The sequence below is a fragment of the Poromitra crassiceps genome (genome assembly GCF_964638095.1).
Source record: "Poromitra crassiceps genome assembly, chromosome: 4".
In the NCBI taxonomy this organism is placed as follows: domain Eukaryota; kingdom Metazoa; phylum Chordata; class Actinopteri; order Beryciformes; family Melamphaidae; genus Poromitra; species Poromitra crassiceps.
In genome coordinates, this window is record NC_139626.1 from 24,156,872 (window position 1) to 24,171,228 (window position 14,357).

At 43.9% G+C, this 14,357-nt stretch overlaps 1 protein-coding gene across 5 annotated transcripts in view; it reads left to right on the forward strand.

The window, feature by feature from the left end:
* The window catches only part of LOC310774603 (poly(ADP-ribose) glycohydrolase), a 36,785-nt gene that overhangs the window by 10,599 nt on the left and 11,829 nt on the right, over window positions 1-14,357 (forward strand). For all 5 annotated transcript variants that reach the window (XR_014552605.1, XM_083634693.1, XM_083634692.1 and 2 more), the window contains 5 exons: window positions 1,399-1,553; window positions 9,282-9,361; window positions 9,480-9,540; window positions 9,713-9,788; window positions 11,071-11,218. Coding sequence is in view for 4 of the 5 variants with exons in the window: in XM_083634693.1 (XP_083490819.1) it covers window positions 1,399-1,553; window positions 9,282-9,361; window positions 9,480-9,540; window positions 9,713-9,788; window positions 11,071-11,218 (520 nt within the window). In the remaining variant the exon portion in view is untranslated. The remainder of the gene's footprint in view (window positions 1-1,398; window positions 1,554-9,281; window positions 9,362-9,479; window positions 9,541-9,712; window positions 9,789-11,070; window positions 11,219-14,357) is intronic.

Sequence of the window (14,357 nt, forward strand, 5' to 3'; positions counted from 1 at the left end):
CTCCCCAGACTCAAATATTACATTGAATCGCTGCGCTCCGCATACTACATAAATGAGTCTGTGGCTGTGCCACTTCACAGCCACTGCTAGTTTTCGAAGGCAGGTTGAAATTGAATGAGTGACAGGTCGTAGCACCGATGAGAGAGCTGTTCGAAAAATGGGCTGCGCCTCCCTTGTCGTCTGATCGCAAAGTCGTTACTGATTGGGGAGGACTGAATCCATCACTGGCATATGACTGGCCAAGCGAACGGTTCCCTCCCATAACCAGCCGGCTGAGGGAAAGTGTCCCAGACCCAGAGAGAGATCTGCAGCATGCAGTAACGTAGTGTATCAGCGTAAGAACTCTCATGGGTCTGGCGGCGAGACTAACTGGGCGATAGTGAGTACATCGCTCATCGCCCATGTTGGTGTGCAGGGCCCGTCAAGTCACTTGCCAACAATGAGAAAATTGAGCAGCTTGCCTAAGATCGATTTAAATGCTGCTTCTGCTGCACAGAGCCTATTGAAACCTGTGCCTGTTTTTGATGTGGATATACAGAGATGATAGCAGATCAAATGTGGGTTCCCCACATGCTCGTCGTCTACTACCATCTCGGTAATTGGTCACGAGTTTGCAAACTAAATGATGTGGTGTATTGGTCAGTAATGGAGAACTTCAAGTGAGTGTGACCTACAGAGCAATCTGGGAACCCAGAGTCTGTCAGTCTAATAATAATAATACTAATATAGAGCTGGTATATAGAGCGGATGCCCGCACCAAGACTTCTGCTTCTGTACACCGTGGTCGTTGTTTACAGTCCGATTGACGTGGGAATGGAGTTGGAGTTGATCAATCGATACATTTTACAGGTGTTTTAGGTCCAGATGACATTTAGGCTAATCTCTATAAAAAGATAACTGCATATGAGCCTTTGTGCGGACGTCCACTCTACACCGGAAAACCCGAAATAGCTGCCGTCTATCCCAGAGTCTTATTAGTCGTCAAACTGATAGACTCTGGCTGTCCACTGCCTAGATTGCCAACAGAGTACAGTCATTGTTTTTGTGTTATTTGCAAATGGTAATTTCCTAATTTTCCTTTTGAAATGTTATGGCAGTGCAACCTGTCTGTATCCCTGCAAATAAGAGATTTTCCCTGCTGTTCTATTGCCTTAATGCAGCAATGTCTCCACGTTGTCATCACAGAAGTGCTTATACCAATGCGAAGTTCATTTATAAACATGTAGCTTTTTTTGTGAGCATGGGTGGACCTTGATTGTAATTATGATGGCTGATTCAAGAAGCCCAGAGTGGTGCTAAATTAGTCCATTTATGTAACATAATTTAGTATCTTGTTTTGCACATTGACAAAATGAATTATTTTGACCTTCCTCAGTTAAACCTCTGTTCTCCCTCTAGCCGATACCCCTCCTTAAGGGAGGGATGAACCACTCCATTACCATGTCTCAGGAGCAGGTGGCATGCCTGCTCGCCAACGCCTTCTTCTGCACCTTCCCCCGACGCAACTCCAGGAAGACTGAGTACTTCAACTACCCAGACATCAACTTCTACAGGTACTGTAGAAGTTGGTAATTAGACACAGTATCTATATCTATATACATGTATACGTGTGTGTGTGTGTGTGTGTGTGTGTGTGTGTGTGTGTGTGTGTGTGTGTGTGTGTGTGTGTATATAGATTATATATATTTATATATATATATATATATATATATAGACTGATCAATATTGTTACATATTATAAATCCCAAGCTTGAAAAATTCGAATGGAGTGCAATTTTCACACTTTGCAAAGTCATCCTGTGGGCCGGATTGAACCCTTTGCCAGGTCGCTTCTGGCCCCCGTGCCATATGTTTGACAGCCCTGCCTTAAAGGGAACAGGATTAGCTGTGGTCTTGCTTTGACAGAGATCACTGCTCATATATCTATATCTCAGATGATTTCCAAAAAAATAGAATATCATGGAAAAGTTAGTTTTTTTCCATAATTCCTTTCAAAAAGTGAATTTTCATAGATTATAGATTCATTACACACAAAGTGAAATATTTCTAGCCTTTATTATTTGTTTCATTTTTCATAATTTTGGCCTACAGCTCCAGAAAACCCCCAAAACAGTATTTCAAGAAATTAGAATAGTGTGAAGAAAATCAGCAGTTACTTCTCAGTTATGACTGACTCCAGCCTCAGTCCACTCCCTCTGAATCTCCGCCAAATCTTTGAATCGTCTTTGCTTGACAATCCGCTGAAGCCCACGGTCATCCATGGTATTTCCATGATATTCAAGTTTTTTGGAAAGGATCTATCTATCTATCTATCTATCTATCTATCTATCTATCTATCTATCTATCTATCTATCTATCTATATCATAACCTCATTGTAAACTGCTCACATTGAAGGGACATTTTATGAAAACTGGTCTAATTTCCATGAGGGGGCAGTACTGCTTTCCTCACTAATGATTTTACCCTAATCTGCTCGCTGGGCGTTTATTCTTCGGATGCAATGCCTACACACAGAGTTATACGACTGGCCATAAACAATCCGTTTATATAGAGTAACAATATTGATCAGTCTGACTTCCTCAATTACATAGTGCTCTAATATGTTGTCTTCCACAATCTTCCAGTAAAAACAGATATAGTGCAGATCAGTTACAATGCAATTGAGCATGTCTGTGAGGTTTTTCATTGTGTAATCAAATTATGGTGCAGTTTGCAGTGCAGACATTTCCTTTAGCCCAGCATTTCTTTGAGACGATGTTTCAATTAATTTATTGTTTTGAGTCCCTGCATTATTATTTACAGATTGGATTGTTAACCCAGAGCTGTGTCACAGAGGGTACTCCTATGTACTGTACGGAGCTTATTGAGCAAAGGGCAAAGGAGATATATTTCACTGTTTTTAATTTGTATCTGTTTTTGAAAGGAGACTGATCTTAAAATGTTTACTGATATACAGTAGTAGGAATGACAAGGGATCGGCATAAACGAGACAGCGAAGTAAAGGTCCTAGGCCGGCGTACATTGTGATTCCAGATGCCGAGGGAATACTTGACTGTTCCATTTATCAAGAATTTTATTGATTTCCTTTGAAATGGAAAAACAGTTGCTTTAACTGTGATCTGCCTCCTTAGCAGCCCTGCTTCACATTTCATAGCTCTCCTCGATATTTCACATTGATTCATTGACCTTTGTGGATAGGGACACTACCGTTGGTCATTCTGTCTCACTCTAGCAGCTGTCAGATTTACCTATACATGTCTCCAGATCATCTGTCTTTATCCTTTCGGCCTTTCTACTCATGGTAGAGTGATCAGTCCTTCTGATATCATCATGAATATTCCCAGACAAAACTTTTCCTTCAAAAGCATCAAATATGATGGGATGGCAGGGCTTTTCCTGGCTCAGAATGGCCGTTTGGGGGTGACTATGTACAAACATGCTTACTGACGTGCGCGTAGACTACATTTGACTTTTGGATTAATGATTCAGGTTTATCCTGAACTCAAATATATCTTTGGGGGGTGGCTTAGTCTCGCTTGCCAGACTATCTCCATTCTGCGCTGGTACAGCGCAGAATGGAGATGGAGAGTCTGGTTCCTCTTACGCCTCGTACACACCATGAAACGTTCGGCGGCATGCCTCCTGTGAAAGCCGCTTTGACGCTGCATCTTGATAGGCTGTCTTGCTCTATTTCCGTGTCTGATTGGTCCATTTCAACCTCGCGCCCCCTGCCGCTGGAACCGCCCAGCGCCTCTAGTCTGCGACAGCGAAACGCTGGGCGGTTCCAGCGGCAGGGGGCGCGAGGTTGAAATGGACCAATCAGACACGGAAATAGAGCAAGACAGCCCATCAAGATGCAGCGTCAAAGCGGCTTTCACAGGAGGCATGCCGCCGAGCGTTTCATGATGTGCACGTACCGTCACTCTCACTCTGGTATATCAGGAAAAAAAAGCTCAGTTATCTTTACAACCATCCACCGAAAGTACCAGGCTGGCCTGCTTTATTGCACAATCCAAATCTTCATCAAAACCTGGCATTTTCAGTGTGTAGTAACGCTAGCTAGCGTTGTTGTTGTTTCACAGCGGTGGAGGCATTTGAGAGCGGACGAACACACTGGGAGCGGAAAGGGATTTCCCTTCTGCTCTGACTGAAATGCTTGCAGCTTGCTTCCAGTGAGTCAGACTAGGGGTGGCTAAACCCTCTTTGGGGGACGTCAAAAATTCCTCTATGCAGGAGAAAAACCCTGGATGATCACTTAGACTTTTGTTTCTGCAGAAGTTTAAAACCCTGGATGATGAGTTAAGACTTTTGTTTCTGCAGAACTTTAAAACCCTGGATGATCAGTTAGACTTTTGTTTCTGCAGAACTTTAAAACCCTGGATGATCAGTTAGACTTTTGTTTCTGCAGAACTTTAAAACCCTGGATGATCAGTTAGACTTTTGTTTCTGCAGAACTTTAAAACCCTGGATGATGAGTTAAGACTTTTGTTTCTGCAGAACTTTAAAACCCTGGATGATCAGTTAGACTTTTGTTTCTGCAGAACTTTAAAACCCTGGATGATCACTTAGACTTTTGTTTCTGCAGAGGTTTAAAACCCTGGATGATGAGTTAAGACTTTTGTTTCTGCAGAACTTTAAAACCCTGGATGATCAGTTAGACTTGTGTTTCTGCAGAACTTTAAAACCCTGGATGATGAGTTAAGACTTTTGTTTCTGCAGAACTTTAAAACCCTGGATGATCAGTTAGACTTTTGTTTCTGCAGAACTTTAAAACCCTGGATGATGAGTTAAGACTTTTGTTTCTGCAGAACTTTAAAACCCTGGATGATGAGTTAAGACTTTTGTTTCTGCAGAACTTTAAAACCCTGGATGATCACTTAGACTTTTGTTTCTGCAGAGGTTTAAAACCCTGGATGATGAGTTAAGACTTTTGTTTCTGCAGAACTTTAAAACCCTGGATGATCAGTTAGACTTGTGTTTCTGCAGAACTTTAAAACCCTGGATGATGAGTTAAGACTTTTGTTTCTGCAGAACTTTAAAACCCTGGATGATCAGTTAGACTTTTGTTTCTGCAGAACTTTAAAACCCTGGATGATGAGTTAAGACTTTTGTTTCTGCAGAAGTTTAAAACCCTGGATGATGAGTTAAGACTTTTGTTTCTGCAGAACTTTAAAACCCTGGATGATGAGTTAAGACTTTTGTTTCTGCAGAACTTTAAAACCCTGGATGATGAGTTAAGACTTTTGTTTCTGCAGAACTTTAAAACCCTGGATGATGAGTTAAGACTTTTGTTTCTGCAGAAGTTTAAAACCCTGGATGATGAGTTAAGACTTTTGTTTCTGCAGAGCTTTCATTGTGCAGATCATTGGGTTGTTGTAATGCAGCAGGCCTCTTGGTAATTCCAGCAGTTGTGTCAAACTCATTTGACTCCACAGGCCACATGGGACCCAATTTGGTCTGAAGTGGGCCAGACAAAGGAAATCAATTCATAATAACCTATAAATAACACCTAAAAATGGTCCTGAATCTTTTAATGTACAGTAAAGATTAGGCCTACAGGTACATTTTAAGAACACGTTTTCACATAAGGTTATCTACCATCGTTATCTACCATAAGCCTATCATATCAAATCTACTGTCTGTAACTGTGGACTACAATTGATTGACAGCAACTGTGCATTTCTTCTCTATATTCAATGGTATTGAAAATAGTTTACCATTTATTCAGTAATGAATACATAAAACATGAATAAGCTACTTAAAGGGATAGTTCTGTTTGTTTGAAGTTGGGTCCTATGAGGTACTCTCATACAGTCAGTACACTAGGTAAAGCACTCTGGACGCATTGTGCACCGAGATAGGAGAACTGCACTCCAGCTGCAACAGGCACAGAGAGCTGTCTGCTGAGTGTGAAGGGGGCCATGAGCAAAAACATAAAAAACAACAGAAAGAATACATAAAATGCTTCCATACTGCTCACCTGGCATAATGCAAGTCTCCACAAGCCCTGAGATGCTAAGTTGACTTGAAAATATGTAATTTACACCCTGTTTTTAGCTAAAATCGTCACTATAGCAAGGTTGTACCCTAGTTGTAATTTCAGCTGCTAGCTCCAGTGACGATTTCAGCTAAAAACAGGGTGTACATGACATCTTTTCAAGTCAACTTGGCATCTCAGGGCTTGTGGAGACTTGGATTATGCCAGGTGAGCAGTATGAAAGCATTTAATGTATTTTTTCTGTTGTTTTTTTACGTTTTTGCTCATGGCCCCCTTCACACTCAGCAGACAGCTTTATGTGCCTGTTGCTGGAGTGCAGTTCTCCTATCTCGGTGCACAATGCGTCCAGAGTGCTTTACCCAGTGCACTGACTGTATGAGAGTACCTCATAGGACCCAACTTCAAACAAACAGAACTATCCCTTTAATACAGTGTAACTTGCTCCTGCTGGTACCTCTTAGCCTTCACAAGTGCATCAGTATTAGGTGTCAAATCCCAAGCTTGAAAAATTCGAATGGACTTCTCAGTGGAATTTCTACACTTTGCAAAGTCATCCTGTGGGCCGGATTGAACCCTTTGCCGGGTCGGTTCTGGCCCCAGTGCCATATGTTTGACACCCCTGCTTTAAAGGGAACAGGATTAGCTGTGGTCTTGCTTTGACAGAGATCACTGCTCAGTAGCTTCCCCCATCTCTGTCGGCATTACATGTAATTACCTAAATGGAGGAGGGAATTAGATTAACATTGACTCAGATGGCCGCCTCTATAACGGAGAAGGCCATTGGCTGTTTTACCATCAGTATTTCACATATGGGCTTTGCTGTGATTTAAAACTAAAACACTGCTGTAGTAGCTTCTTCAACATCATGAAATCACTAAATCCTAAATCCTAAATCACAACATTGGCATCGGTCAATTATTAATTAAATTAACCCTTTGGAATATTGTGCTTCCATCTTCTTATTAGATTTGGTACAGAGCTACAGGATCCAAGCTCTCTTTTATCTTATATTGATTTGAACTTCATAAGAATACTCTGAGGAAATCAAATCACATCTTTTTATAAGCAGATGAAACCACCTTTAAAATGGTTGAAAACGTATTTATTTAGTTTTATTCTGTTTTATTTAGTTTTGTTTCATTTGATATTTCTTTGAGAAATGATTTATTGTTCTTATGATGGAGAACCCAGATAGAAGTTGTTCATAGCCCTTTTCGAGTGTTACATCACAACTCTCTGCACTACAGTACTGTGGTGGATATATTGGTATTATATCACGTATTCATTATCTGTTCCCCAAAGACCATATTGTGCTCCATTACTAAAAGCCTGCTCTCACCAGTGGCTAGCTCATGTCAAAGACAGGTTGCCCTCAGGACTACATGACGCAAGATTGTTTCTACCGGCCACACTGACAGAAAAGAGAAATGAGAGCACGAGTCGACTTAGATGAATGAATTTCCTGGGCCCCTGAAGGGCTCTCAGTGTCGTCATTTCATTTTGCTCACATGAAATTTCTCTCTCATTGTTATGGCATGTGGGGGCGCGCAGTGGACTTCTTTAGAGTCGGCCTGAGAAGGGTGGCTGTGGTCGCCTTAATGCTGGGAGGGCATTCAAACACCCCCACTGCACCTCACTGCTAGCAGCTTGTGTGTGTGTGTGTGTGTGTGTGTTTCAGGGGGATTGAGGTTTTTTCCTCCCAAGGACTGTGCTCCTTAAAAGGGACATAAGGGCGTCTTAATGTATCCCTGAGGAGTGAGCCCTGTTCTCCTCTCGCTTCCTTTTTGTGCGAGTGCTGTGAAGTGGCACATGAGTGACTTTGTGATGGCAGGCCCGGGGCACATGTGTGACTTTGCCATGGCAGGCCCGGGGCGACCCCATTGTTGCAACAGCGGAGCAGTGACTGAAAGGGAAGCTGAGTGAGAGAGATGAACTAATTCAGATCAAAAGTTAAAGCATGACTGAACTCACATGGCCAAAGTGCAGGCCTTGTGTCTCTACTCTCTACAGTACCGATTAGACAGTGTCCCCCCCCCCGGTAAGGAGTGGACCCTAAAAAAGAAGGATAAGACATCACCACCTCAGAGCGTTCAAATTTTGCATTGGGGCCAGTTCTATTGAAGTGAATGGAGCGGGCATGGAAAGTCCCACTCTAAACCATCATATCTGTGCGGTTTCATCTTGGATTGAAAAATGCTTCCACCAGATTAAAGAAAACACATTACCGTTCGGTCATGTATCATGATGTAGTTAGCCAATCTGGGAATCCCTCGGTTAAAAAGAAAAGTACTTAAATTAGTAAAAAAAAAATCCCTCCTTAACCTCTGGGGGCAAGCTCGTTTCAATAGCTGGATAACCGGAACCGGAACTCAATTTGCTCGGCCACGCCCCTTTATGCTAATTTTACCGACCGCTTGCATCGAAAAATCTGTTTTGAGAGATTAGTAGCTAGCTAATCTAGCTCTATTTTGGACCAAACAGGGGCTTGAGTTGAGCTATTATTGTAGCTGTTGCAGAGCCATGATCGGTTTTGGAGACCAATAATAAGGAAAACAAATGTGCATATTTACATAAAAAAACATTTATTTCCTTTAAAGGAGGGCTTTGTCAATTTTCAACCAGCTTTGTATCATAACAATGTCGGTAGTATATGTGCAAATTAACAATGTCTAACTTCCCTCCATCTAACCTGCACGGCTGAGCTCCCAGGTCATTCACAGGCACTTCCTTCTTCAAGTGACGGGTTTTACATCATTTGGAGACAGAACTCAACACATGTTCTGCCCGAGGGCTGCTGTTCGAACTACAGATTTATTTATTTTTTATTTATTTTTTAACTATCGTAAATGAGCCATACCGGCTGGCAGGGGTGGAGTGTCTGCAGGTAGACGAACAGGGATTTCTCAGTGCAGGCAGCATGAAGGGAAGGTAAACATTGTTCATCCGCAAATAATACTGACATTGTAATGATACAGAACTGGCTGAAAAGTGGCAAAGTCCTGCTTTAATCGGGTGGAGGCATTTTTCAATCAAAGGTGAAGTGACACAGATATGATGGTTTATTACCCTGCCCGGCCCGCCCCATTCACTTCAATAAGGCTGGCCCCAGGTCCTTCCTTGGTCTAGTTTCTTGAATAAAAGATGCAGCGCTTGGCTGTGATGTCATGTCCAGCCGCTTGCTAAAACTGTACTGCTTTTCATTTAGGCCATGGCAGCATTTTGTGTAGTCTAATATCAATGAGACCTGATTTAAACGTGTTACTTTCCTTATGCTTTTTTTAGGCTGTTTGAGGGGGCATCTCCAAAGAAGATTGAGAAGCTCAAAACCCTGATGTGCTATTTCAAAAGTGTCACTGAGCAAAGTAGGTGTTGGCATTATATTTGAAGCGTTGGCCTCTTTAGTAATGCAGACTGTTACAAAACAAAATGCAATATTGAGATTGTCTGTCGTCGTCCCCCCTGCCCCCAATTGCTTTTCAGAGCCGACTGGACTTGTAACATTCACACGGAAAAGTTTGGATCGACCTCCAAATTGGAAAAGGTGCAGAATTCTGACAATGTGATGAAGAAAATATGATGCTTCTGTTATTTTACTTGTTTCTGCAGAAAATCACTGCAGTCCACAAATGCAATAGTTAAATCAGTTGTTTGGAGGCAAGCCAAATATTTATTGTTATAGTTGCTAACTGGAATGGGCCTTCTTTGTCTTTCAGCTCACAGTCTCAGCTCACCAAGCTCCACATTGCATGTGACGGCACCATTGAGGACGATGGCAATGGAATGCTTCAGGTAAGAAGATGTGGACATGGAGAAATACATAAGGAACTCTTAGTTTAAGAGACGCTGCTTACTTACTGGTTGTACAGCGGTTCCTTGCCTCTTTCCCCCCACATTCTGGAGTCTTTCAGCCAGAATGCTTACTACTGCTGAAAAGGCATTTGAGGGAGCGGGTGACATGTCGGCAGGAGTGTGTGCTGGGACCCGGGGTCGCGACCTCTGAGCCTCCTCTGCTCTCTGTGTGGGCCGTGCTTCCTATACACTGTCAGGACGGACCCCTCTCCCTTTCACCTCTTGTTTGCCTCCAGTTGCCAAGAGCTGACAGTTGATGTGCACACGTGAGCAGCTCCGGGGTTTGATGGACGCGCTGGTGAGGCGTGGGGGGGGGGGGGGGGGGGGGGTCTGACAACCTGTCAAAGCGGACTTGGGAGGCCGGCCGACTCTGGCTGTCCCAGAGTTGAGTGACCATTTCAGGGAGATCTGCTATCAGGCTGCTGCTCGCCGCTTCCCAGCTCTTGCCGGGGTTGTGACGGGGCTTTGGCCTGGGATGTCTGTAGGCCAGTGAGCCACAACTGTCAGTCCTCAAAATGGAGTATTGTACGATCAGACCGGAGCTATCTGAGCTGAAATGATGCGCTGCTTCTTTCCGTTCAACTGGTAAACAGACTAAAATAAACACGTAAACCTACAGCTCCACCTAAAGAACTTGGCGCAACACTGAAAGCACGAGTGATGAAGGATATCATGGACCCTCATTCGGGTAGTCAATTGAGCAGCCGGTCACAACTGGAGGGAGATGTTTACTTTTGACGTCTGACTGTTCTCTTGTTTTGATGGTTGCCACAAGCATTAGCACACCTAAATCCTGCTCCTGGTGCGAGCTCGTTTTTGTCTGATGTCTGAGTAACACTAGCACCTCAGGCAGCCATCCCAATCAGCTTGTCAGGGGCTCTGTCAAAAATGGAGAAAAAAGGCTTAGACCCTTTTATGACATATTTTCCTCCTGCTGTCCAAGTTTAGGACAATATACCTTACATGCAATCAAAGAAAAATATCTATTCTACTCTGTCACTTTTACCTTACTTTAACTTGCTTGCCGTTTTGTTTTCCAAGAGTTATCTACCGAGCAAGTACATATGAGTAAACAATTCAGCCTGCTACTGTAGATGGATATTCTGGAGGTGCAGTTACAGTAGAGAGCCACCTAAGGCAACATCCCCAATAGATCCATAACCCCCCACCCTACTTTGTGATAGCGTTCTCTTGGCTGCCAGTCATCCCTTTTGATTTGCAGGTGGATTTCGCCAATCGGTTTGTGGGAGGAGGTGTCACCGGTTACGGTCTGGTTCAAGAGGAAATCCGCTTTCTGATCAACCCCGAGCTCATCGTTTCTCGCCTCTTCACTGAAGCCCTGGACCACAACGAGTGTCTGATCGTCACAGGTCAGCGCCTCTGCCCTGTTAAGCTTCTGGCATACTCTTCGCGCCCAGCCAAGCGCATAGGGCGCGCGGCGATTATGACGTCATCGCACGGGGCGTGTCGGGGGGTGAGGTCTGAGCGCAGCGCGGCGCGTCCATGGAGATTTTTCTATCAGCGCGTCGGGTTTTGCTGCCTGTGCCTGTGAGATCTCCGTGGTAGGCTATCAGCGGATATCTGCTGTGATTGAGTCCTCACCGTCGTAAAGTCACCTTTGAAGCATGACGTTCGATTATAACGAACTAGTTGTGTGGCTTAGCCTTCCCAAATGTTGAGGGTCGTTTTTTAGAATTTAATACATAGAATTGGGAACGTTACATTCAATTTCATTCAGACTGCCTGGAGGAGCGAGCTGAGCACTGAGTATGTTCTGTTTTGGCCTGCGCAGAGTGCGTGCACCCTCGCCGGAGCCCCTCCTCCAGCGCGTGCGCGAAGAGTATGCCAGAAGCTTTACACTCCAGAGCCCACTGAAAAACACACACGTATTTACCATGTTGCTCACTAATTATTCACGTTTCAGTGCACTGATCCAAATCAGATCCATAATACGCCCGGGTCAGCTCTTCTGACACGTAGACTTACAGTATAGTTTGACAGACCAAACATAGAGGAGTGCCTCCAGTCTCTCACTCACACACACACACACACACACACACACACACACACACACACACACACACACACACACAGCAGGGAGTAGACGTTTCAGACCCCTTCAATTTACCCCATCCTGGCACAACTGTGGCAATTGCCCTGTTTACTGTATCTGTCCCTGCCACATTCTTCCCTTTGATTGGCTACACAGGAGAGCTCCATCCCTCGTTTGAGAGTTGGAGACTGGACTTTCTTGATTGCTCTGTTGGGTGTTTCTGTTAAGTCATTATTTATCACTGTATTACGTATAGAGTGGTTGTGACAACAAAGTGGTGGCGGCCGACCCACTAGACCCAGTAACGAGCTCACTCCAGGAGCTCCTGCCTGTTTCTGCCCTGTCTCTTTCAAAACTGACACCGTTCGTTCATTCGTTCCAGTTCCCTTCCGCCCCCCAACAGGCGCCTCGTCCGACCAGAGGAGACGCTAGCGCCGCGACCATCAGGACACATACCCTCAATCCGGCTTCCCACCCGCAGACACAACCAATCGTGCCTGTATGGACGCCCGACCAAGCCGGAGGTAACACGGGGGCGTGAACCTGCAACCCTCATGTTGGTAGGCAGGGAATATACCGCTACACACTACCCGGATGCCCTATCTGTCCATCTTTAACAAGCAAATAGGCACACCATGTTCACAAAACTTTTATGTTGAGTGCCTCACTTCAATGATTTGTGTCTCACACACTCAGTAGGCTGTCTCTGAACAGTGTGTAGTCTCTAAGTTCCAGCAATGCAAGAGTAATGACTCCTCTTTATCTCATGTGAGCCTAGCTGCCACTGCTTTTGAGATTTCAGAAGTTTAAACGGTGTTAGTGCAGTTTTTGCAGAATAGGGAATTTCCCCTGTCATCAACTTCAAGATATACAGACATTTGAACGAGGATCTAAAAATAGTTTCTCCCATTATGATATTGAAATTAATTATTTTTTCCCACCCCTGAAACATACTCAATCACCTCACTGTATTATATAGACTAGACTCTAGTCTAGTCTATATCTAGTCTCTAGTCACTAGAGCACATGCCCATCAGATATAAATAGTTGAACTGTCTAAGATTAGATAAGAGTGCATCCATAAGCCTGCGGATCTGCCAGTTAGCCCCGCCCTCCCAACCAGCATTCATACGGCTGCATCAGCGCCGAGTCACCTTCAGACTTCTTGCCGGCCATCTCTCTCTCTCCTGCACTTACGGCACTTAACTTTATTACCCCGGCCCAGAATTAATTATAGTGGGAGGACCTGCCCAAGACCTGCTCCGCTAATGGACTCTTCCATTCCATCATCTTTATTAAACCCTGCCCGTATTTGTTGCCGCCCCCCCTCTCACTTTGAAAGTCTGAGCCTTGGCTACATTGTAGCCATGTGGTAAATCATATTCCTCTGTGCGTACAGCAGTGGGGCTAATGGATCTTACCCCTGTATTGAAATTTGTAAAAGTGGCCAGGCGTAATTGAATTTTCCCTGATTGCTACATCTCTGGCTGCCATCGGGGCGGTCAAAAGTATAAATAGGATCAAGGGGAAAGCAGATGATTCATTGATGGCAATCCTGACCAGGAAATGTGACGCAAGCAGGCAGGCAGGCAGGCGAGCGAGCAGGGGATAGTGGCCTGGAGAACGTTCCCCCGACTGCACAAAATCCTGCTTCGTCTATAGATTTAGGGTGTTTGGATGGCGGTCCTGTGTGTTTGCAGCTTGCAAATAGCCGGCATAAAAACACATGCTCGCCTTACACAGCGGATTTTTCATTTCACTTTTTTATTTATTATTATTATATTGTGCAGAGTGCAGACAACAGTGAATTCTATTCTATAAGGTGAGAAACAAGGTTTCTTGTAGTTTTATTGACATGCAGACCTTAACAATAACATCTCGTGGGAAATCTCCGCTCACCCAGTTTTGCCTTGAGATGACAATGAGATGTGCCTCTGACCTTTTCCTCTTTCTTCAGTCGCTGGTCCTCCACAAATAGGATACTCCATGATCTGATATTTACACATGAATGGAAAAGCCTCCAGGAGAGCAAATGTCAATTATGTTTGTAAATTTGTATGCAACCTATTTGTTATTCAGAAATAACAAATAATAATAACAAATGGGTTGCATAAAAATGTAGATCCTGAAGGTTGTTGATTTCATGCGTAAATATGTCTGATCATAGAGTCTCATATTTGTGGAGGACCGGGGGGCTGAAGTGAAGAAAGAGGAAAAAGTCCTCTTGTGAAGGTTAGATGTACGGCACGCATATTAAGACCAGGAGTCTCATGGATCAGGATTGTATGAAGCTTGGCGTAGACTCACTACAAAAAAAAATTGTGTAATGTTTTTCTTTTGCTATAAATCGTGTAAGTACAAGGGCTTTGAGTTTAGTATAGATGCAAACGCACCTGCAGGTACTAAGAGGGTGCACATTATCTACATCTATGTGCTGCCAATAGTATGAAATGGAG